The 22,621-nt window shown below is 43.9% G+C and overlaps 1 protein-coding gene across 2 annotated transcripts in view; it reads right to left on the minus strand.

Moving 5' to 3' along the window:
• LOC133574465 (brevican core protein-like) overlaps window positions 1-22,621 on the minus strand; it is a 62,571-nt gene that overhangs the window by 6,531 nt on the left and 33,419 nt on the right. For both annotated transcript variants that reach the window (XM_061926621.1, XM_061926620.1), the window contains 5 exons: window positions 13,015-13,202; window positions 12,067-12,883; window positions 8,939-9,052; window positions 8,739-8,852; window positions 3,663-3,821 (listed from right to left, as the gene is read on the minus strand). In XM_061926621.1, the coding sequence (XP_061782605.1) occupies window positions 3,663-3,821; window positions 8,739-8,852; window positions 8,939-9,052; window positions 12,067-12,883; window positions 13,015-13,202 (1,392 nt within the window). The remainder of the gene's footprint in view (window positions 1-3,662; window positions 3,822-8,738; window positions 8,853-8,938; window positions 9,053-12,066; window positions 12,884-13,014; window positions 13,203-22,621) is intronic.

Here is a 22,621-nt window from a genome sequence, read left to right on the forward strand (position 1 = left end):
CAGTTGAATATGCTACAAAGACAACATATTTGATGTTCAAAAGCAGAAGGCTTGTACAACTCCACTGTGTATGATGGGAAGCGACATGAAGGTGTCGGTTCCGTTGATGTATTGTAATCCACAGGAAGATTTTGTTTTGACCCGAGATCTACAAAGCGGAGAGGAAGCAGGACCTGACTCCAGAAGGCTCGTACAACTCCACTGTGTATGATGGGAAGCGACATGAAGGTGTCGGTTTCTTTGATGTATTGTAATCTACAGGAAGATATTGTCTTGACCCGAGATCTACAAAGCGGAGAGGAAGCAGGACCTGACTCCGCTCCAGGCACCTTTTCTTTGAACTGTTTTGTGACCAAAAGCAGCGGCTGTTTACGACCCCCTTCCTTTAGAAACAGCTTTTGCCATGTAATCAGGGAAAGTCCAAATAAAAGAGTACAAGAGTACAGCCCAGACGTTTCTCCTCAATTGAGCCAAATTTAATTCTGTCTCTGTTTAATTCCTTGCTTCTTTGTCTGTTTAATAGAAGTCATCAGTGTTTGAACATGACATTGTTTTTTTTTTTTCTTCTTCAATGGTATTTTTTAGAATGTGCCACAGGTGTTGCTAAATGTTTATGTACTACATTACCCAGAAAGCTTTGCGCCATTGACAATAACAGGAAGAAAGTGTAAGGTACGTGGGAGGACAATAATTGAGCAATAAAGAGCTGATATTTGATCCACGTTAATGTTCCTGCTTTGTCTACACCAGGGGTGCTCACACTTTTTCTGCAGGCGAGCTACTTTTCAATTGATCAAGTCGTGGGGATCTACCTCATTCATATATATCATTTATATTTACTTATTTATGAAATATATGTTTTTGTTAATAAGTTAAAGGTGTTTAATGATAATGCAAGCATGTTTAATACATATAGTTAATATTGTTAACAAGTTAAAGGTGTTTAAAGATAATGCAAGTATGTTTAATACATATAGTTAATATTGTTAACAAGTTAAAGGTGTTTAAAGATAATACAAGCATGTTTAATACATATAGTTAATAATATTAATAAGTTAAAGGTGTTTAAAGATAATACAAGCATGTTTAATACATATATTTAATAATTAATAAGTTAAAGGTGTTTAAAGATAATACATGCATGTTTAACACATATAGTTAATATTGTTAACAAGTTAAAGGTGTTTAATGATAATACAAGCATGTTTAACACATATAGTTAATATTGTTAATAAGTTAAAGGTGTTTAAAGATAATGCAAGCATGTTTAACACATATAGTTAATATTGTTAACAAGTTAAGGTGTTTAAAGATAATACAGGCATGTTTAACACATATAGATTCCTTTCTTTCATGAGGACAAGAATATAAGTTGGTGTATTACCTGATTGTGATGACTTGCATTGATTGGAATCAGACAGTGGTGCTGATAACGTCCGCATTTTCGAATGGAGGAGAAAAAAAGTCCTCCTTTCTGTCCAATATCACATGAAAGTGGTAGGTTTTTGGCATCTTATTTGTCCAGCTTCCGTACTCCTTTGTATACACTTTACAAGAAATACATTGTCGGCAAACTCCGTAGCTTGCTAGCTTGTGCACGCCAGCTTTCTGAGACTCGTTTTGTTAGCACAACTGTGCAACTGTGCAGTCGGTCTTTGGAGTTTTGACGACAGGTACGGCGCCAGAGTCTGTTGAAATAAAGTGTTTCTCGCCTTCCAGTCGGTAATTTTAATGAGCTGGCAGCAGCCAGCGTCATCTCAGAAGACCCTCGGGTGCCGTGAATGTCAATCAAGTGACGAAAGTGACGTCATAGTGAAGATTTATGATCGCTCATTTTTAGGTATATTTTTTTAATGCCTGGCTGGTGATCGACTGACACACCCTCCGAGATCGACCGGTAGCTCGCGATCGACGTAATGAGCACCCCTGGTCTACACAAATAAAACATTTATGTTTTTTTATTTGTGTATTAGCTCAAGACTAATTCCATGAAAATGACGCTGATTACCTAAACTATGTGGTTGAATTTGGAGGGACTGTTTAGTGACTGTAGCACTCAATAACAACAATGGTAATAGGGTGTGGCGTTCCTCAGGGTTGTCTTCCTGGCCCCCCATGTTTTTGTTCATGCCTACAAAGGTAGATGTTGTTGTCTAATACTAATCTAATGTTAGTCAATTTTTAGCTCTTTCTTTAACATTTATATTGTCGCTTACGATTAAGGCTGAAACGACGCGTCGACGTCATCGGTTACGTAAATACGTCGACGCCATTTTTGTGCGTCGGCGCGTCGCATATTTACGTCACACTACTGTCATGGCGGAGCGCAAAGCAGACGATGCGAGCGAGGGGAAAAAAGCACGCCAAAAGTCGTCAAAAGTGTCGGAGTATTTCAATAAACGGCCTAATAATGTTGTTGTATGCACACTGTGTCGAGCGGAAATGGCCTATCATAGCAGCACAACGGCTATGAACGAACATTTGAAAAGAAAACCCCCGACAGCGTTCTTGCCATCACCATCAACAAGTCAATCGTCCGCGTGCGTATACGTTGTCATTATTACACAAAAACATGAATGTGTCATTTGTATCTGCGTTGTAAATTCATAAACTAAAGCACCGTTTGCTCTGAGAAGCGCGTTTGGCGTGCCTGTTCAGTGTTTACAAAGACGCGCTCCTCTTTAACGCTGTGGAGAGGCGGCGGCGGCGGTGAGCGAGCGGCGAGGCGGGGCGCGCCGGGAGCGACGCCGCAAGAGACAGGGGACGACGAGCGAGCGAGGAAGAGGAGCTGAAAAGCGAGGAAAGAAAGAGAAAAGAGTTGGAAGAGAAAAGACTTTGTGTAAAATTAAAAGATTGTAAACCTGGCAAAGCCGTCTGGCGTTCAGTCTGTCGGTCCTGAAAGAACCCCACGGCACAAGACGTGTCACAAACGCTAACGTTAATTAGTTGTGCAAATACCTTTTACAACATTAACAGTTACATATACTATGTACAAACCAACAATTAACTTTCACTTTAATCATACTATCATTGTTGTGTTATTAAGCAAAATAAGCAATACTTTTACTTTTGTTGAAATGTTTACACTGTACACTTTTTTTGTATTGGATGTTTAGCTTTATTTTTGCACATTTTAGCAAATAAGCAATACTTTTACTTTTGTTGAAATGTTTACACTTGTTACAGAATATTTCCGTTTTGCACTTTTTTGTATTGGATGTTTATCTTTATTTTTGCACATTTTAAAGCAAAATAAGCAATACTTTTACTTTTTAAATGCTTATACTATTCCAGAATATTAAGATTTGCACTGGATGTTTACTTTTATATTTGCACATTAAAAAGCAAATAAGCTACTTTTAATTTTGTTAAATGTTAAAAGTTTTAAATGTTTACATTGTTACAGAATATTTTGTCATGTTGTTGTCAATGTTGACTGAGTGGCCATACTTTTTTTTTTGTAAATAAAAGCCATGCCTTTTGAAAAAAATGGCCTACATTTATTTTTTTCCTCTTCATTTTAAATAAAAAAAATAATCGGTAAAAGGAAAAATAATCTATAGATTAATCGAAAAAATAATCTATAGATTAACCGATTAATCGAAAAAATAATCTATAGATTAATCGATAGAAAAATAATCGTTAGCTGCAGCCCTACTTACGATTGACAAAGAGCTGCTCCTCGGGGGACAGGATGCTGACCAGGTGGGCGCCATGCAGTCGACACTCTCTCTCGGCAGCGTCCCAGGTGCGACGCTGCGTGAAGTGCTTGTAACAGTGCGACTGGAACTTGTGCCAGCCTGAGGCGCACCCCTCCGTGTCTGCAGGGGGTGACAGTGAGGACAGTTGTCAGGGCAAATATTGCTGGGTTTTTCCTTTTTTGAGGGCCTGAACACACACTAAAAAAAGTCCCCATATTTTGCAGGAAATGTTTATATTTTGGCGGTCCGGAGAATGACATTTCAAAATTGGCTCTCGAGCTCCACCTTTGAAAATTAGAAAAAAAATCAGCCCCTTCTACCAGTTGCACGAATCGTCACAAAAATCGCAAAAGACGTCTATCATGACGGGACGTGCATAAAAGTCTCAGGAACCCATGACTGAATACTAACAGGAAGTCGGCCATCTTGGTTTTCGTCACCCATTTTTTTTGCGAAAAAAAAGGGGTTGTATTTTAACGAACTCCTCTCAAGGGCTTCGGCCAAATGAGTTGGGGTTGAAATGACAGATATTACACATATGGGGGATGATAAACAGCGAACACATTTTGCCTACGCCATTACGATGTGGGCGTGGCATGGCGCCAATACATTGCTCTGATGATTCGCCACAAAACACGAAACATTAGTAACTCCATCCATCCATCCATCTTCTTCCGCTTATCCGAGGTCGGGTCGCGGGGGCAGCAGCCTAAGCAGGGAAGTCCAGACTTCCCTCTCCCCAGCCACTTCGTCCAGCTCTTCCTGTGGGACCCCGAGGCGTTCCCAGGCCAGCCGGGAGACATAGTCTTCCCAACGTGTCCTGGGTCTTCCCCGTGGCCTCCTACCGGTCGAACGTGCCCTAAACACCTCCCTAGGGAGGCGTTCGGGTGGCATCCTGACCAGATGCCCGAACCACCTCATCTGGCTCCTCTCGATGTGGAGGAACAGCGGCTTTACTTTGAGCTCCTCCCGGATGACAGAGCTTCTCACCCTATCTCTAAGGGAGAGCCCCGCCACCCGGCGGAGGAAACTCATTTCGGCCGCTTGTACCCGTGATCTTGTCCTTTCGGTCATAACCCAAAGCTCATGACCATAGGTGAGGATGGGAACGTAGATCGACCGGTAAATTGAGAGCTTTGCCTTCCGGCTCAGCTCCTTCTTCACCACAACGGATCGATACAGCGTCCGCATTACTAAAGATGCCGCACCGATCCGCCTGTCGATCTCACGATCCACTCTTCCCTCACTCGTGAACAAGACTCCGAGGTACTTGAACTCCTCCACTTGGGGCAGGGTCTCCTCCCCAACCCGAAGATGGCATTCCACCCATTTCCAGGCGAGAACCATGGACTCGGACTTGGAGGTGCTGATTCTCATCCCAGTCGCTTCACACTCGGCTGCGAACCGATCCAGCGAGAGCTGAAGATCCTGGCCAGATGAAGCCATCAGGACCACATCATCTGCAAAAAGCAGAGACCTAATCCTGCAGTCACCAAACCAGATCCCCTCAACGCCTTGACTGCGCCTAGAAATTCTGTCCATAAAAGTTATGAACAGAATGGGTGACAAAGGGCAGCCTTGGCGGAGTCCAACCCTCACTGGAAACGTGTCCGACTTACTGCCGGCAATGTGGACCAAGCTCTGACACTGATCATACAGGGAGCGGACCGCCAAAATCAGACAGTCCGATACCCCATACTCTCTGAGCACTCCCCACAGGACTTCCCGAGGGACACGGTCGAATGCCTTCTCCAAGTCCACAAAACACATGTAGACTGGTTGGGCAAACTCCCATGCACCCTCAAGGACCCTGCCGAGAGTATAGAGCTGGTCCACAGTTCCACGACCAGGACGAAAACCACACTGTTCCTCCTGAATCCGAGGTTCGACTATCCGGCGTAGCCTCCTCTCCAGTACACCTGAATAGACCTTACCGGGAAGGCTGAGGAGTGTGATCCCACGATAGTTAGAACACACCCTCCGGTTCCCCTTCTTAAAGAGAGGAACCACCACCCCGGTCTGCCAATCCAGAGGTACCGCCCCTGTAACTCTGCTCCACAAATTCAGATCTTGATCTTATTTGCTAGAAATGATGACGATGACACCCTGAGGTGCCCGGTGGGTCAGTACCTGTTTCTACCTACTCGTAGTGGGTGGAGCCTTGCTAGCACCAATCTAACTGTCATTTCTGCACTTTAGTAGATCAGAGGCCGATACTAAACTGTTGGGTGATGATAAAATTGCAAAAAATAACACAAAACGTTAATAACTTGTTTTCACAAGTTCAGATTTTGATCCTTATTGCTACCAATGATGATGACAGTTTAAAGTGGCTTTATTTATTCATTACAAAAAATTATTTTTTTATTTATAAAATCAACATAAAAAACACAAAATACACTTACAATTAGAGCACCGACCCAAAGAAACCTCCCTCCCCCATTTACACTCATTCACACAAAAGGGTTGTTTCCTTCTGTTATTAATATTGTGGTTACTACATTATATATCAATATATATCAATACAGTCTGCAAGGGATACAGTCCGTAAGCACACATGATTGTGCGTGCTGCTGGTCCACTAATACTACTAACCTTTAATAGTTAATTTTACTAATTTTCATTAATTACTAATTTCTATGTAACTGTTTTTATATTGTTTTACTTTTTTTTTTATTCAAGAAAATGTTTTTTTTTTTTATTTATCGTATTTGATTTTATTAAAAAAATAAAAAATAAAAAAAAGGATCTTATCTTCACCAGACCAGGTTGTCAATGAAATTAGATTTTTTTAAAGGGTTCTTAAAACCAGGTCCAGTCCAGATTATGTCCAAGTCGGGCTCAGCAACACACACCTTCATTTATGTACACTCAAAATTAGGGAACACAACAACAGAATGCATATAATCTGTAAACAAAATTACATTTTCAAAATAAGCATTTATATACAGTCCAGATTATGTCCAGGTCGGGCTCAGCAACACACACCTTCATTTATGTATTAATTTAATTTAATTTAATTTAATTTCAAGGGGCCCAATTGCTTGGATTTTACTGACATCACGTCTGGTTCACGTGGCTGGGGGCGTGGTTGGGGGCGTGGCTAAAAGGGGAGGGGTATATTTACAGCTAGAATTCACCAAGTCAAGTATTTCATATATATATAGATATATATATATATCTATATATATATGTGTATATATATATATATATATATATATATATATATATATATATATATATATATATACATATACATATACATATATATATATATATAAGAAATACTTGACGTTCAGTGAATTCTAGCTATATATACTGTATATATATATATATATATATATATATATATATATATATATATATGTATGTGTGGGAAAAAAAATCACAAGACTATTTCATCTCTACAGGCCTGTTTCATGAGGGGGGTTCCCTCAATCATCAGGAGATTTTAATGGGAGCATTCACATACCATGGTTTATATAGGGCACAGAGTGGGTGGGTACAGGCTGGCGTAGGGGCGTGGTGATTGGCTCATGTGTTACCTAGGAGGTGTTTCCGTCTGTGGCGGCATGCTGTTACAATTTCGCTGCGCTTGTTGAGGGATGACAGGTCTGGACGGTAAATAATAAACAGTTTCTCTTTCAAGCATAGGTTGCATCTTTTATTACCACTATTGTAAGGTGTGCTGGATGCAAGAATTTGCCATGTTATTGAATATTCAACATTATTGTCTTTGAGGTCCCAAATGTGTTTGCTGAGTTCTGTGGTATTCCGCAGGTTTTGGTTCCTGAAAGAAGCCTTGTGATTGTTCCATCTGGTTTTGAACTCTCCCTCGGTTAATCCTACATATGTGTCGGATGTGTTAATGTCCTTGCGTGTTACCTTAGATTGGTAGACAACTGATATATATATATATATATTTTTTTATTTTATTATATCTATATATATATATAGATATGTATATACATATATATATCTATTTTATTATATATATATATATATATATATATATATAAAATAAATACTTGAATTTCAGTGTTCATTTATTTACACATATACACACACATAACACTCATCTACTCATTGTTGAGTTAAGGGTTGAATTGTCCATCCTTAAATAAAGTTGATTTGATTTGATTTGATTTGTTCTATTCTCTGTCACTATTTTTCCAACCATGCTGAACACCCTCTCTGATGATGCATTGCTGTGTGGCACGCACAAAAGTGCTTTCATCAAATGCACTAGATGGCAGTATTGTCCTGTTTAAGAGTGTCACAACATTGCTGTTTACGGCTGACGAACTGCTTTACGGTATACAAAAACGTGACTGCTGTTGTTGTGTGTTGTTGCCGCGCTGGGAGGACGTTAATGAAACTGCCTAACAATAAACCCATGAGGACCTAAGTCCGTCTGAATTTCGGAAGATTTTCGGGAGAAAATTTGTCCCGGGAGGTTTTCGGGAGAGGCGCTGAATTTCGGGAGTCTCCCGGAAAATCCGGGAGGGTTGGCAAGTATGCACACAACTCTTGTGGTCTTCACTGGACCTCACACATCCACACATCTGGCTAAGGGAGGATCCTCACATACGAGATATCATTTAGAAGACTACATGAGGAATATTCATACTGCATATATCATGAGACCAAAGAGAAGACAAGAGTCTCCTTGTATCGTCCTCAGAAGTAATGTTCCATAAACCTGAGTGAGGCGCTAAAGCAGTCAAATTCCACAGTGTCCTGGGAGGACGCCGCTGAGTCATGCTACAAATATCGAAGCTGATCTGCTCGAGGAGCCGACGCCCGCCAGCTGAGGAGCAGAGACCCTCGCCGCTCATGTGTGCGGGGGGAAGAAAAAAACGACGCCTTTTTGTGTGAAACACAACACTGGATCCGGAACAAAACCTCTTCGCGAAACTCATGGACGTTCCTTTGAACCTTCGACGCCGTGTGCTGACCGTTACCATAGCGACACCTCTTTACGATAGCGTGAAGCGGCGTAGGGGGGGTCATGTGACCTGCACAGGTGTGACTCACCTTGCTGACAGAGCGGTCCTGTGTAGCTGGGCAGGCAGAGGCAGGTGAAGGCGTTGACCTCGTCCACACAGGTGGCGCCATTCATACAAGGGTTGGACTGACACTCGTCCACGTCTGTGCACACACACACACACACGACAAAAGTCCACATTGTTCTCCATCGGTGGTTGTCTGTCATTGGTCCAGCTGATGATGCTCACCTGTTTCGCAGCGCCTCCCAGAGTACCCAGGTGGACACGCACAAACGCTCTCTGACCCTCGCTGGGAGCACGAGCCGCCGTGATGGCACACGCCGGAAGAACACGGCCGTGCATCTGCGATCACATGACACCATCATGAAGGGGCGCTTGTGTTAGCTTTTAGCCAGTTACCATGACAACATTGCTCCGAGAGCTGCAGTGGACTCGCATACCTGCCAACTTTTGAAATCAGAAAAACCTAGTAGCCAGGGTCCAGGGGCCGCAGGACAAAGTCCTGATGGCGGGTTCAGGCTTCGCCCCCCCGACGCAAAATGATTATTAGCCTTCAGACAGGTTAAAATGTTGCTAAAACCATCACTTTTCTATCAGTCACAGTGACTTTTCAAAACAAAAATATTACAGCAAAAATCATATGGGTTGATTGACATGTTTATTCTGTAAGCTAACTTCAATAGTTTGAAATTATTTTGACAGTTAATGCCAGTTATCCTGTCAACCTTTCACAAGACTTCAATTTCTTAATTGAAAGTTTACAGTAAACAAATGGTAAAACAGTACTAAACAATTCCATTGAAAAAAAAAAATTGGTGTCATTATTAACTTTCTGTCCAAGCTTGTATAATCTACTGCCTTGTTCAATTGTAAAAAATATTCTGTGCCTAAAATTCACATTTCTATCACAATTATCATACTGTAAACATGGTAAGCTATCCATCCATCCATCCATCTTCTTCCGCTTATCCGAGGTCGGGTCGCGGGGGCAGCAGCCTAAGCAGGGAAGCCCAGACTTCCCTCTCCCCAGCCACTTCATCCAGCTCCTCCCGGGGGACCCCGAGGCGTTCCCAGGCCAGCCGGGAGACATAGTCTTCCCAGCGTGTCCTGGGTCTTCCCCGTGGCCTCCTACCGGTCGGACGTGCCCTAAACACCTCCCGAGGGAGGCGATCGGGTGGCATCCTGACCAGATGCCCGAACCACCTCATCTGGCTCCTCTCGATGTGGAGGAGCAGCGGCTTTACTTTGAGCTCCCCCCGGATGACAGAGCTTCTCACCCTATCTCTAAGGGAGAGCCCCGCCACCCGGCGGAGGAAACTCATTTGGGCCGCTTGTACCCGTGATCTTGTCCTTTCGGTCATAACCCAAAGCTCATGACCATAGGTGAGGATGGGAACGTAGATCGACCGGTAAATTGAGAGCTTTGCCTTCCGGCTCAGCTCCTTCTTCACCACAACGGATCGATACAGCGTCCGCATTACTGAAGACGCCGCACCGATCCGCCTGTCGATCTCACGATCCACTCTTTCCTCACTCGTGAACAAGACTCCGAGGTACTTGAACTCCTCCACTTGGGGCAAGATCTCCTCCCCAACCCGGAGATGGCACTCCACCCTTTTCCGGGCGAGAACCATGGACTCGGACTTGGAGGTGCTGATTCTCATCCCAGTCGCTTCACACTCGGCTGCGAACCGATCCAGTGAGAGCTGAAGATCCTGGCCAGATGAAGCCATCAGGACCACATCATCTGCAAAAAGCAGAGACCTAATCCTGCAGCCACCAAACCAGATCCCCTCAACGCCTTGACTGCGCCTAGAAAATTCTGTCCATAAAAGTTATGAACAGAATGGGTGACAAAGGGCAGCCTTGGCGGAGTCCAACCCTCACTGGAAACGTGTCCGACTTACTGCCGGCAATGCGGACCAAGCTCTGGCACTGATCATACAGGGAGCGGACCACCAAAATCAGACAGTCCGATACCCCATACTCTCTGAGCACTCCCTACAGGACTTCCCGAGGGACACGGTCGAATGCCTTCTCCAACTCTAATGTAATCATTTTAACTTTTCAACAGAAATAGCACTGCAAAAAGATTAAGGACATACTTCTGTATTTTGGTAGTTATGCTGTCAACATTTAACAAGATTTCTTCAACTTGGACTTGAAAGCATAAATAGTATAAACACTTTTAACAGTATAACAGTACTAAACAATTCCAATAGATAACATTGGTGTCATTACCTTTTTGTGGCTAAAATCCGAAAAACGTTGAAAGTTTTCCACTTGTATCGCTAGCAACGGCATTAGACTTGTGTTTTTTTGTCCCAACGTGGTCTTTTACATCGCTAATTCCTCCGTGTCCGATCGAAAAATCTTGTCTGCACAAGGTGCAATTCGCGTAGTTTTCACCCTTTTTGGAACGGATAATTATTCCCGGATAGGCTTTTGAATATTCTTCACGGAATGACTGCAGTTTTCTTTTCGGTTTAAGACTCGTTTGCGATTTTTCTCCGGCCGATTCCATGATCGTTCGCTCGTTTGGAAACAATGGGCAACAGGTGCCTCGTGCTTGGCGGCGGTGCTATAAATAGCCTCGCGCATTTAAAAAAAATTTTTTTTGAGTCTTGTTCACGAGTGGGGGAAGAGTGGATCGTGAGATCGACAGGCGGATCGGTGCGGCGTCTTCAGTAATGCGGACGCTGTATAGATCCGTTGTGGTGAAGAAGGAGCTGAGCCGGAAGGCAAAGCTCTCGATTTACCGGTCGATCTACGTTCCCATCCTCACCTATGGTCATGAGCTTTGGGTCATGACCGAAAGGACAAGATCACGGGTACAAGCGGCCGAAATGAGTTTCCTCCGCCGAGTAGCGGGGCTCTCCCTTAGAGATAGGGTGAGAAGCTCTGTCATCCGGGGGGAGCTCAAAGTAAAGCCGCTGCTCCTCCACATCGAGAGGAGCCAGATGAGGTGGTTCGGGCATCTGGTCAGGATGCCACCCGAACGCCTCCCTAGGAAGGTGTTTCGGGCACGTCCGACCGGTAGGAGGCCACGGGGAAGACCCAGGACACGCTGGGAAGACTATCTCTCCCGGCTGGCCTGGGAACGCCTCGGGATCCCCCGGGAGGAGCTGGACGAAGTGGCTGGGGAGAGGGAAGTCTGGGCTTCCCTGCTTAAGCTGCTGCCCCCGCGACCCGACCTCGGATAAGCGGAAGAAGATGGATGGATGGATGGATGGAATTAATGAAAAACCGTATTTTTTATCACTGCAACCGTAACCCGGAATAGGTTGATGAAAACCGTACTAATTACGGGAAAACCGGAGTAGTTGGCAGGTATGGACTCGTGGAACGTGACGTACCCGAGACGTTGTCGGCGCCGGCCTCTCCGGGGTCGGGGTGCTCTGTGGTCTTCTCAGGCCTGGGAGGTGTAGACTCAATCACTTTGTCGTAGTCCGGGGTGGGGGTCAGTGCCCACTGGGGCACGTAGCGGGTGTTGGCGTGCAGTAAGGGCGCAGTGGTGGAAAGTCTTTTTGGCCCCGTTAACAACCATGTGGTCTCATTTTTGTCCCTCTGAGAGGTGAGTGGGGGTTGTTGGGGGTCTTGGCCCAGGGTGGTTCCTCTCTCAGCTGCACTGGTTGGTACAACCATCACCTCTCCAGGAATTAGACCACCCCGCTCTTCTGAAACCTCCTCCCCTGACAACTGCTCCCCACCCGAGCCCCCCGCAGTGTCCGTGTCCACAGCCGGCGACTCTATTGGGACCTCTGTTAAGGTAGATCGACCGGGGTCCGGGGTGCTGTCGGGCATCTCTTCCGTTTCCGGGTCCTGACCCGACGACTCGTCTTCGTCGGATGTTGACCCCTCCTCTTCTTGCGTCTCATAAGTCAGACTTCCTGTCTGGTATTTCCTCGCGTCGGACATGCTGGCGGGGGCCGGGACAGGGAGGAGGTCCGAAGGCGAGGTGGGGGACACGAGGGCGGTCCTTGGCGTTGTTTTGGTTATGAATGAGGAAATGTCCTCACCCCCGCGGGTCATGTGATCGTCCTCTGTGTTGGCGTCCAGGGCGGAGTAGTCAAACGGCGTCACGCTCCCCTCGTTCCCCTCCACCGTGATGGGGGAGGCGGTCTCAAACTGGTCACCCCGCGCCTCTTCAGGCAGCCTGGTGTCAAAGGTCACCTGATTGAATGAGACGTTTTAGCTCGTTAAAAGTGACGGCGGCAAATAATCATAATAAAATGTTTACGTAATCCATCCATTTGCTACCGCTTGTCCCTTTCGGAGTCGCGGGGGGACTTATTAATAATTACTTGGTGTCTCTCGTCGATGAAGCTGACAGGGGGGGGCAGGTTGATGAGCGACGGCTCCAGGGGGGCCACGTCGCCGCTGCCCTGCTGCACGATCTCGCTGGTCGCCTGCGAGAGGTCAGTGATTTTAGGGAATAAGGAGCCGCCGGCGCCATCCACAGGCGAGTTCAGGAGCTGCAAGATGTCGTCCACTAGAGGAAATGAGAAGTTTTGGACAAAAAAAAAGATTGTTCTTATTAGAACAACTTCCATGTAATGTAGATCCCATGCTGTGTTTTGCAGTCATGTGATTTGAACTTAATGAAAAAGACTGAAAATAAGCCGGGGGGTCTGGGGGCCGCAGGTGTGGGTGCCAAGGGAACCCCTGCCCCAACTGCTAAACTAAAATATTTTGGATTGTTTTGTGTCAAGTTTGAGTGTTTTCTCAACTGCTCTGTTGATTGCTATTCTGAATGTTGGTTTGGTTTTGGAATTGGAATTGTATTATTATTGTAATATTGTGTAATATTTTGTTGGACTGATTAATAAAAAAATAAAATAAAATTAAAGCTGCAAGCAGCATTGGTCGGGCCCGCGTATTTGGCAGGTGCTAGTCCTAAGTGTCCCAATACTTTTGTCAAGTTTTAGTCCCAAGTGTCCCAATACTTTTGTCTACTTTTAGTCTGAAGTGTCCCACTACTTTTGTCTAGTGTACCTACCTTGTCTGCATTGTGTGGGCACGTTGGTGCTTCCTGCTTTTAAGCAGCCATCTTAAAAAAACAGCAGCGCAGCGGTTCTTTGAAGGCTCATAAAATCAAAACCGGAGCAGTTAGAAAAATTATTTCGATAACTTTTATTTAAAGTTAAAGTTAAAGTACCAATGATTGTCACACACACACTAGGTGTGGCGAAATTATTCTCTGCATTTGACCCATCACCCTTGATCACCCCCTGGGAGGTGAGGGGAGCAGTGGGCAGCAGCGGTGGCCGCGCCCGGGAATCATTTTTGGTGATTTAACCCCCAATTCCAACCCTTGATACTGAGTGCCAAGCAGGGAGGTAATGGGTCCCATTTTTATAGTCTTTGGTATGACTCGGCCGGGGTTTGAACCCACAACCTACCGATCTCAGGGCGGACACTCTAACCACTAGGCCACTGGAAGGGTTCATTCTCTTTCCTGTGTTATTTTGAAGCTGATACGACAAACGCGCTCAGGAGGAGATAATGTTTGAAGAGAAGTGACCGGTTTATTAAAAAACATTTGTTTTGAAGGGGAAATTGCAAACTTCCTGTTGATTTTTGCTGGGGGTTGTCAATATATGAAATGTAGGTCTAAGTAAGACCTACATAGAGGTTTTTGTTTCATGTCTCTCCGATCTTCCCAGTGGGAGTTACAGGCAGTTTTGTCATTTTTTTCTTCCGAGGAGCAGTTTTTTCTGCGTTTTATTCAAAAATTGCGCAATTTTTGAGATTTGGTGTTAGGTTTTTTTTATTAGATCGCAATTTTTGCCAGTCCTGATGTGTGTGTTCAGTTTGGTGAGTTTTGAAGCATGTTAAGAGGGTGAAAATACAGCTCAAAGAGGCAAAAGTTACTGTTTTTAGTACTTTTTTGTCTTGAAGGGGGAATTGCCAACTTCCTGTTGATTTTTGCCCGAGGAAATTAATTAATGAAAAGTAGGTCTAAATAAGACCTACATAGAGGTTTATGTTTCATGTCTCTACAACATTCGTACTGGGAGTTATAAGCAGTTTTGGGGCGGTATAGCTCGGTTGGTAGAGCAGCCGTGCCAGCAACTTGAGGGTTGCAGGTTCGATCCCCGCTTCCGCCATCCTAGTCACTGCCGTTGTGTCCTTGGGCAAGACACTTTACCCACCTGCTCCCAGTGCCACCCACACTGGTTTAAATGTAACTTAGATATTGGGTTTCACTATGTAAAGCGCTTTGAGTCACTTGAGAAAAAGCGCTATATAAATGTAATTCACTTCACTTCACACTTCACTTTTCTTTCTAGGGGACGCTAGAGCGCAATTTTGAGTTTTGGGGTTTGGTTTTTTGATAAAAAGTTTTGCCGTATATTACTGATGTGTGTGTAAAATTTGGTGAGTTTTGAAGCATGCTAAGGGGGTCAAATTACAGCGCAAAGTTGCGGAAGAATATTAATAATAAAACCTTACAAATTCAATAGGTCCTTATGTCCCATTGTATAAGGACTCCCTTTGGGAGTCCTTATACAATGGGCCATGCGGGCCCTAATAAAATAAAGAGTACGAACAATGTTTATTCTATTAGCTAACTTCCTTAACCTGAATAGCCATTTGTGATTTATAGCATGACATAACAAATAGATCGCAGTCATGTTGTTTGTGTTTCAAAATGATTCAACTATTCAATGTCTAAATATAAAGAGTAGAAATAATGAACAAAATGTCAGCTACTGTCTTGTTGTAAAACAGCAATGAAAATGAAATGTAACATTTAGTCTATATCAGGGGTGCTCACACTTTTTCTGCAGGCGAGCTACTTTTCAATTCATCAAGTCGTGGGGATCTACCTCATTCATATATATAATTTATATTTACTTATTTATGAAATATATGTTTTTGTTAATAAGTTAAAGGTGTTTAATGATAATGCAATCATGTTTAACACATAGTTAATATTGTTAATAAATTAAAGGTGTTTAATGATAATACAAGAATGTTTAATACATATAGTTAATATTGTTAATAAATTAAAGGTGTTTAATGATAATACAAGTATGTTTAATACATATAGTTAATATTGTTAACAAGTTAAAGGTGTTTAATGATAATACAAGCATGTTTAATACATATAGTTAATATTATTAATAAGTTAAAGGTGTTTAAAGATAATACAAGCATGTTTAACACATATAGTTACTATTGTTACCAATTAAAGGTGTTTAATGATAATACAAGCATGTTTAACACATAGTTAATATTGTTAACAACTTAAAGGTGTTTAATGATAATACAAGCATGTTTAACACATATAGTTAATATTGTGAATAAGTTAAAGGTGTTTAAAGATAATGCAAGCATGTTTAATACATATAGTTAATATTGTGAATAAGTTAAAGGTGTTTAAAGATAATGCAAGCATGTTTAACACATATAGTTAATATTGTTAATAAGTTAAAGGTGTTTAAAGATAATGCAAGCATGTTTAACACATATAGATTCCTTTCTTTCATGAAGACAAGAATATAAGTTGGTGTATTACCTGATTCTGATGACTTGCATTGATTGGAATCAGACAGTGGTGCTAAAAACGTCCGCATTTTCGAATGGAGGAAAAAAGTCCTCCTTTCTGTCCAATACCACATGAAAGTGGTTGGTTTTTGGCATCTTGTTTGTCCAGCTTCCGTACTCCTTTGTATACACTTTACAAGAAATACATTGTCGGCAAACTCCGTAGCTCGCTAGCTTGTGCACGCCAGCTTTCTGAGACTCTTGTTTTGTTAGCGCAACTGTGCAGTCGGTCTTTAGAGTTTTGACGACAGGTACGGCGCCAGAGTCTGTTGAAATAAAGTGTTTCTCGCCTTCCAGTCGGTAATTTTAATGATCTGGCAGCAGCCAGCGTCATCTCAGAAGACCCTCGGGTGCCGTGAATGTCAATCAAGTGACGAAAGTGACGTCGTAGTGAAGATTTATGATCGCTCATTTTTAGGACTATTTTTTTAATGCCTGGCTGGTGATCGACTGACACACCCTCCGAGATCGACCGGTAGCTCGCGATCGACGTAATGAGCACCCCTGGTCTATATTGTAGCAAACATGTCTGCCACAATCATGTGTGTTCTTAAATGTGTATTAAAGTTAAAAGTTAAAGTTAAAGTACCAATGATTGTCACACACACACTAGGTGTGGTGAAATTTGTCCTCTGCATTTGACCCATCCCCTTGTTCACCCCCTGGGAGGTGAGGGGAGCAGTGGGCAGCAGCAGTACCGCGCCCGGGAATCATTTTGGTGATTTAACCCCCAATTCCAACCCTTGATGCTGAGTGCCAAGCAGGGAGGTAATCGCTCCCGTTTTTATAGTCTTTGGTATGACTCGGCCGGGGTTTGAACTCACGACCTACCGATCTCAGGGCGGACACTCTAACCACTAGGCCACTGAGTATTCCACCTCTTCCATGTCGAGAGCAGTTTTGATTTGTGCTTACATGGTAAACAAGTCAAATTAATGTTTTATCCACACGCATACATTTGTCCAAATATGGCCAAATAGACACATTGTGGTTTTCCTGGACGTGGTCTACATTCCCTCTTCTCTTTCCTGGACGTGGTCTACATTCCCTCTTCCCTTCTCCGACTCTCTCCTCGTCAATTGGTATGTCTGTTGTGATTTCACTTCCTGCTTCCATGACCCGTCCTATCTTGCCTCTGATTGGCCTGTCCCTAATGTTTTGCCCTAATCTTAACCAATCGTGACCCATCATAGTAAACAACCAACCAATCGTGGATGTTCTTATACGTAAACCAACCAATCATCATTGATGTTTCCCCTATATGTTGTCTACTGCCCGTGGAGTTGCTTCTTTACATAGCTTCCATTTTTAAGTTAACCATTTTTAATGGTAAAACCGTAGTTTTTACCACTGGATCATCAAAAACCGTACTGATTACAGGAAAACTGAAGTTGTCAAGATTTTAACACACATTGTAGGTTGAAAAAAACGGAAAATATTTTTAAATATTCTTACGGGGGCGGTATAGCTCCGTTGGTAGAGTGGCCGTGCCAGCGACTTGAGGGTTCCAGGTTCGATCCCCGCTTCCGCCATCCTATTCTCGGCCGTTGTGTCCTTGGGCAAGACACTTTACCCACCTGCTCCCAGTGCCACCCACACTGCTTTAAATGCCATCCATCCATCCATCTTCTTCCGCTTATCCGAGGTCGGGTCGCGGGGGCAGCAGCCTAAGCAGGGAAGCCCAGACTTCCCTCTCCCCAGCCACTTCGTCCAGCTCTTCCCGGGGGATGCCGAGGCGTTCCCAGGCCAGCCGAGAGACATAGTCTTCCCAACGTGTCCTGGGTCTTCCCCGTGGCCTCCTACCGGTCGGACGTGCCCTAAACACCTCCCGAGGGAGGCGATCGGGTGGCATCCTGACCAGATGCCCGAACCACCTCATCTGGCTCCTCTCGATGTGGAGGAGCAGCGGCTTTACTTTGAGCTCCCCCTGGATGACAGAGCTTCTCACCCTATCTCTAAGGGAGAGCCCCGCCACCCGGCGGAGGAAACTCATTTCGGCCGCTTGTACCCGTGATCTTGTCCTTTCGGTCATAACCCAAAGCTCATGACCATAGGTGAGGATGGGAACGTAGATCGACCGGTAAATTGAGAGCTTTGCCTTCCGGCTCAGCTCCTTCTTCACCACAACGGATCGATACAGCGTCCGCATTACTGAAGACGCCGCACCGATTCGCCTGTCGATCTCACGATCCACTCTTCCCTCACTCGTGAACAAGACTCCGAGGTACTTGAACTTATCCAACTTGGGGCAAGATCTCCTCCCCAACCCGGAGATGGCACTCCACCCTTTTCCGGGCGAGAACCATGGACTCGGACTTGGAGGTGCTGATTCTCATCCCAGTCGCTTCACACTCGGCTGCGAACCGATCCAGCGAGAGCTGAAGATCCTGGCCAGATGAAGCCATCAGGACCACATCATCTGCAAAAAGCAGAGACCTAATCCTGCAGCCACCAAACCAGATCCCCTCAACGCCTTGACTGCGCCTAGAAATTCTGTCCATAAAAGTTATGAACAGAATCTGTGACAAAGGGCAGCCTTGGCGGAGTCCAACCCTCACTGGAAACGTGTCCGACTTACTGCCGGCAATGCGGACCAAGCTCTGACACTGATCATACAGGGAGCGGACCGCCAAAATCAGACAGTCCGATACCCCATACTCTCTGAGCACTCCCCACAGGACTTCCCGAGGGACACGGTCGAATGCCTTCTCCAAGTCCACAAAGCACATGTAGACTGGTTGGGCAAACTCCCATGCACCCTCGAGGACCCTGCCGAGAGTATAGAGCTGGTCCACAGTTCCACGACCAGGACGAAAACCACACTGTTCTGTGTCGGGGCTGTCTTGGTTGACAAGACTCTGCAGCATCGCGTGGACATCGGGGGCGGTACCTCTGGATTGGCAGACCGGGGTGGTGGTTCCTCTCTTTAAGAAGGGGAACCGGAGGGTGTGTTCTAACTATCGTGGGATCACACTCCTCAGCCTTCCCGGTAAGGTCTATTCAGGTGTACTGGAGAGGAGGCTACGCCGGATAGTCGAACCTCGGATTCAGGAGGAACAGTGTGGTTTTCGTCCTGGTCGTGGAACTGTGCTTTAAATGTAACTTGGATATTGGGTTTCACTATGTAAAAGCGCTTTGAGTCACTAGAGAAGAGCGCTATATGAATACAATTCACTTCACAGAGATAAAAAAGATGGATTTCCGACTATAGACGGAAGAATCCCATGCCTGATTTTTAATGCTCAGGCCTACTGTCGCCTACTTTTAACTCCTTTTTTCTGCCCTTGTTTTTGTCCCTGCATTAAGCTGTACATTTTTGCTATTTTGGACAAAATGGTGTTTATTTGTATGTTATATTTTCTCTAGTTTTATCCGCAGCGATGCCTGTACAGAAGGTTTGAATACTTTGCATTTCCTCTTGACGTTGCTGCTTTATAGCAATTAACATTTGTATACGGCATCTATGACTCTCCTGTCTACAAACCCTGGAAGTTGTTGACATGAGCGATGATGACTGTTGAAAAAAAAATACATTCGCTGATTTTTGATGACTCAGAGGCAACGTAAACAACGACAGATGCAGCAAATTAAAAGTTCCTTTGTGTGTTCTCCCTCATGATCTTCATTAAAAGTCATTTAAAAAGTGTGTGCTTCCCAGTCCGGGGGGTCTGTGTCGCTGCCTGGGGGGGCTGCGGTCAAACAATGAAACCTCAAGGAAACTTCAGGACATGTGGAAGTTGTACTGACAAAAAGTGCAAAAAAAGTAGGACCAAACAACAGATATATGTTATTAATTCCTAGAATTTTCTTCTCTCTTAATCACATCAACTGAGAAAAAGGGATGTAACGCAATCGTAGACATTGTGGTATTTCAGTTTCAGAGTCTTCACAATAATGCCGTGACGTGTGACGGTATCAAACGAAAACTCTGAGTGTAGTTTTTTTCTGGCGCTTTCTGCAAAGAAACTACATTTCTGCGCGGCACAGGAGTGAGTGTTCATATAAGGTGAGAGAAATGTCATCAAAGGCCCTCTGTTTGAGTTATGTTGTACAACAAACAGACAGACAAACCCTGGTGAAAACATAACCTTTTTGGCAGAGGTAAGAAAGTCTGCCTTCTTGAAAGCAAAGTACGCCACTTTTCTCTACGGCGTTTTTGTCATGTCTGTGTAATCATGTTTTGTTTAAAGTCATGTTTTGTTTAGTTATAGGACTCTTTAGTTTCTGTCTTTTCACTCCCTTGTCTTGTTTCCATGATTACCCCATTAGTTTCACCTGTTCCACGTTTGGACTCATTGTGCACTCTTGATTGTCACCATAGCAACCCATTAGTTTTCACCTGTCACGTCACGCACCTGTTTCACGTCTTGAGTCACGCACCTGTTTTCGTTAATCATGTCTGTAGTATTTAAGTTCAGTGTTTTTCAGTTTGTCTTTCTGACGACCTCTCCACATTTATGCTTATGTACTCTCTTCATCCTCTAAGATCCTGCTTCATGTCCCTTGTCAAAGTAAGTTTTTGTTCCATGTTTATAGTCTTTTTGTTTTTCATAGTTTGTTCTCCGCCACTGTGCGTGCTTTTCATTTGTACGTTTTTGCTATAGTCTTTTGGTTTCATATTTTATTCTCCGCCACTGTGCGCGCTTTCGTTTATTCCTTTTTTTTTGATAATAATAAATAAATCATGTACCTTCATTCCCGTCTCGCCCGTGCCAACTTTCCGTTGCATCCCGGAAAAGCAAACACCCAAGATCAAGTCCTGACAGTTTCCAAGCAGACACAGCACACGGAGGGAAATCACCCCCCAAAAAAACTGTACACATGAGGGGGGGCTGGAGCCTATCCAGCTGCACTCGGGCGGAAGGCACCTTATAAACCATCACCCAGAACATATATTTTTAAGCCAACAAAGCTAAACGTCAGTATGTTTATATTGTCACTTTAAAGACATTAACTGTAAGTTTTTTATTTTTTTTATATACAGTACAGGCCAAAAGTTTGGACATACTTCCTCATTCAATGTGTTTTCTTTATTTTCATGACTATTTACATTGTAGATTGTCACATCAAAACTATGAATGAACACATGAGGAGTTATGTGCTTAACAAAAAAAGGGGAAATAACTGAAATCATGTTTTATATTCTAGTTTCTTCAAAATAGCCACCCTTTGCTCTGATTACCACTTTGCACACTCTTTGCATTCTCTTAATGAGCTTCAAGAGGTAGTCACCTGAAATGGTTTTCACTTCACCAGGTGTGCTTGAAGCTCATGGAGAGAAGGCCAAGAGTGTGCAAAGCAGTAATCAGAGCAAAGGGTGGCTATTTTGAAGAAACTAGAATACAAAACATGTTTTCAGTTATTTCACCTTTTTTTTCGTTAAGTACATAACTCCACATGTGTTCATTCATAGTTTTGATGTGACAATCTACAATGTAAATAGTCATGAATGAGAAGGTGTGTCCAAACTTTTGGACTGTACTGTATTTGCTTGACAAAGTATTGTTCCAGCATGACTATTTGCACTTAAAAATACAGAATAAATATGATTAGAACGTTTGAGTATTACATTCAATTACAGTAAGTGTGTATCCTAAACATAATAATAATAATAATAATACAAATAATAATAATAAAAATAATAGATTGTATTTGTAAAAAGCACTTTACATTGAGTAAACAACCTCAAAGTGCTACAGTGTATAAAAAAATAAAATACATAAATAAATAAATAGTAAAAAATATTTTAAAAAATTAAATAAAAGGCAGCGGACAAGTACCGACAGGCCAAGCGGTGTGCGGCTTCAGCGGTCGCAGAGGCAAAAACTCGGACATGGGAGGAGTTCGGTGAGGCCATGGAAAACGACTTCCGGACGGCTTCGAAGCAATTCTGGACCACCATCCGCCGCCTCAGGAAGGGGAAGCAGTGCAGTGTCAACACCGTGTATGGCGAGGATGGTGTTCTGCTGACCTCGACTGCGGATGTTGTGGATCGGTGGAGGGAATACTTCGAAGACCTCCTCAATCCCACCAACACGTCTTCCTATGAGGAAGCAGTGCCTGGGGAGTCTGTGGTGGGCTCTCCTATTTCTGGGGCTGAGGTTGCTGAGGTAGTTAAAAAGCTCCTCGGTGGCAAGGCCCCGGGGGTGGATGAGATCCGCCCGGAGTTCCTTAAGGCTCTGGATGCTGTGGGGCTGTCTTGGTTGACAAGACTCTGCAGCATCGCGTGGACATCGGGGGCGGTACCTCTGGATTGGCAGACCGGGGTGGTGGTTCCTCTCTTTAAGAAGGGGAACCGGAGGGTGTGTTCTAACTATCGTGGGATCACACTCCTCAGCCTTCCCGGTAAGGTCTATT

This window comes from Nerophis lumbriciformis, linkage group LG32, assembly GCF_033978685.3.
Source record: "Nerophis lumbriciformis linkage group LG32, RoL_Nlum_v2.1, whole genome shotgun sequence".
Lineage (NCBI taxonomy): Eukaryota > Metazoa > Chordata > Actinopteri > Syngnathiformes > Syngnathidae > Nerophis > Nerophis lumbriciformis.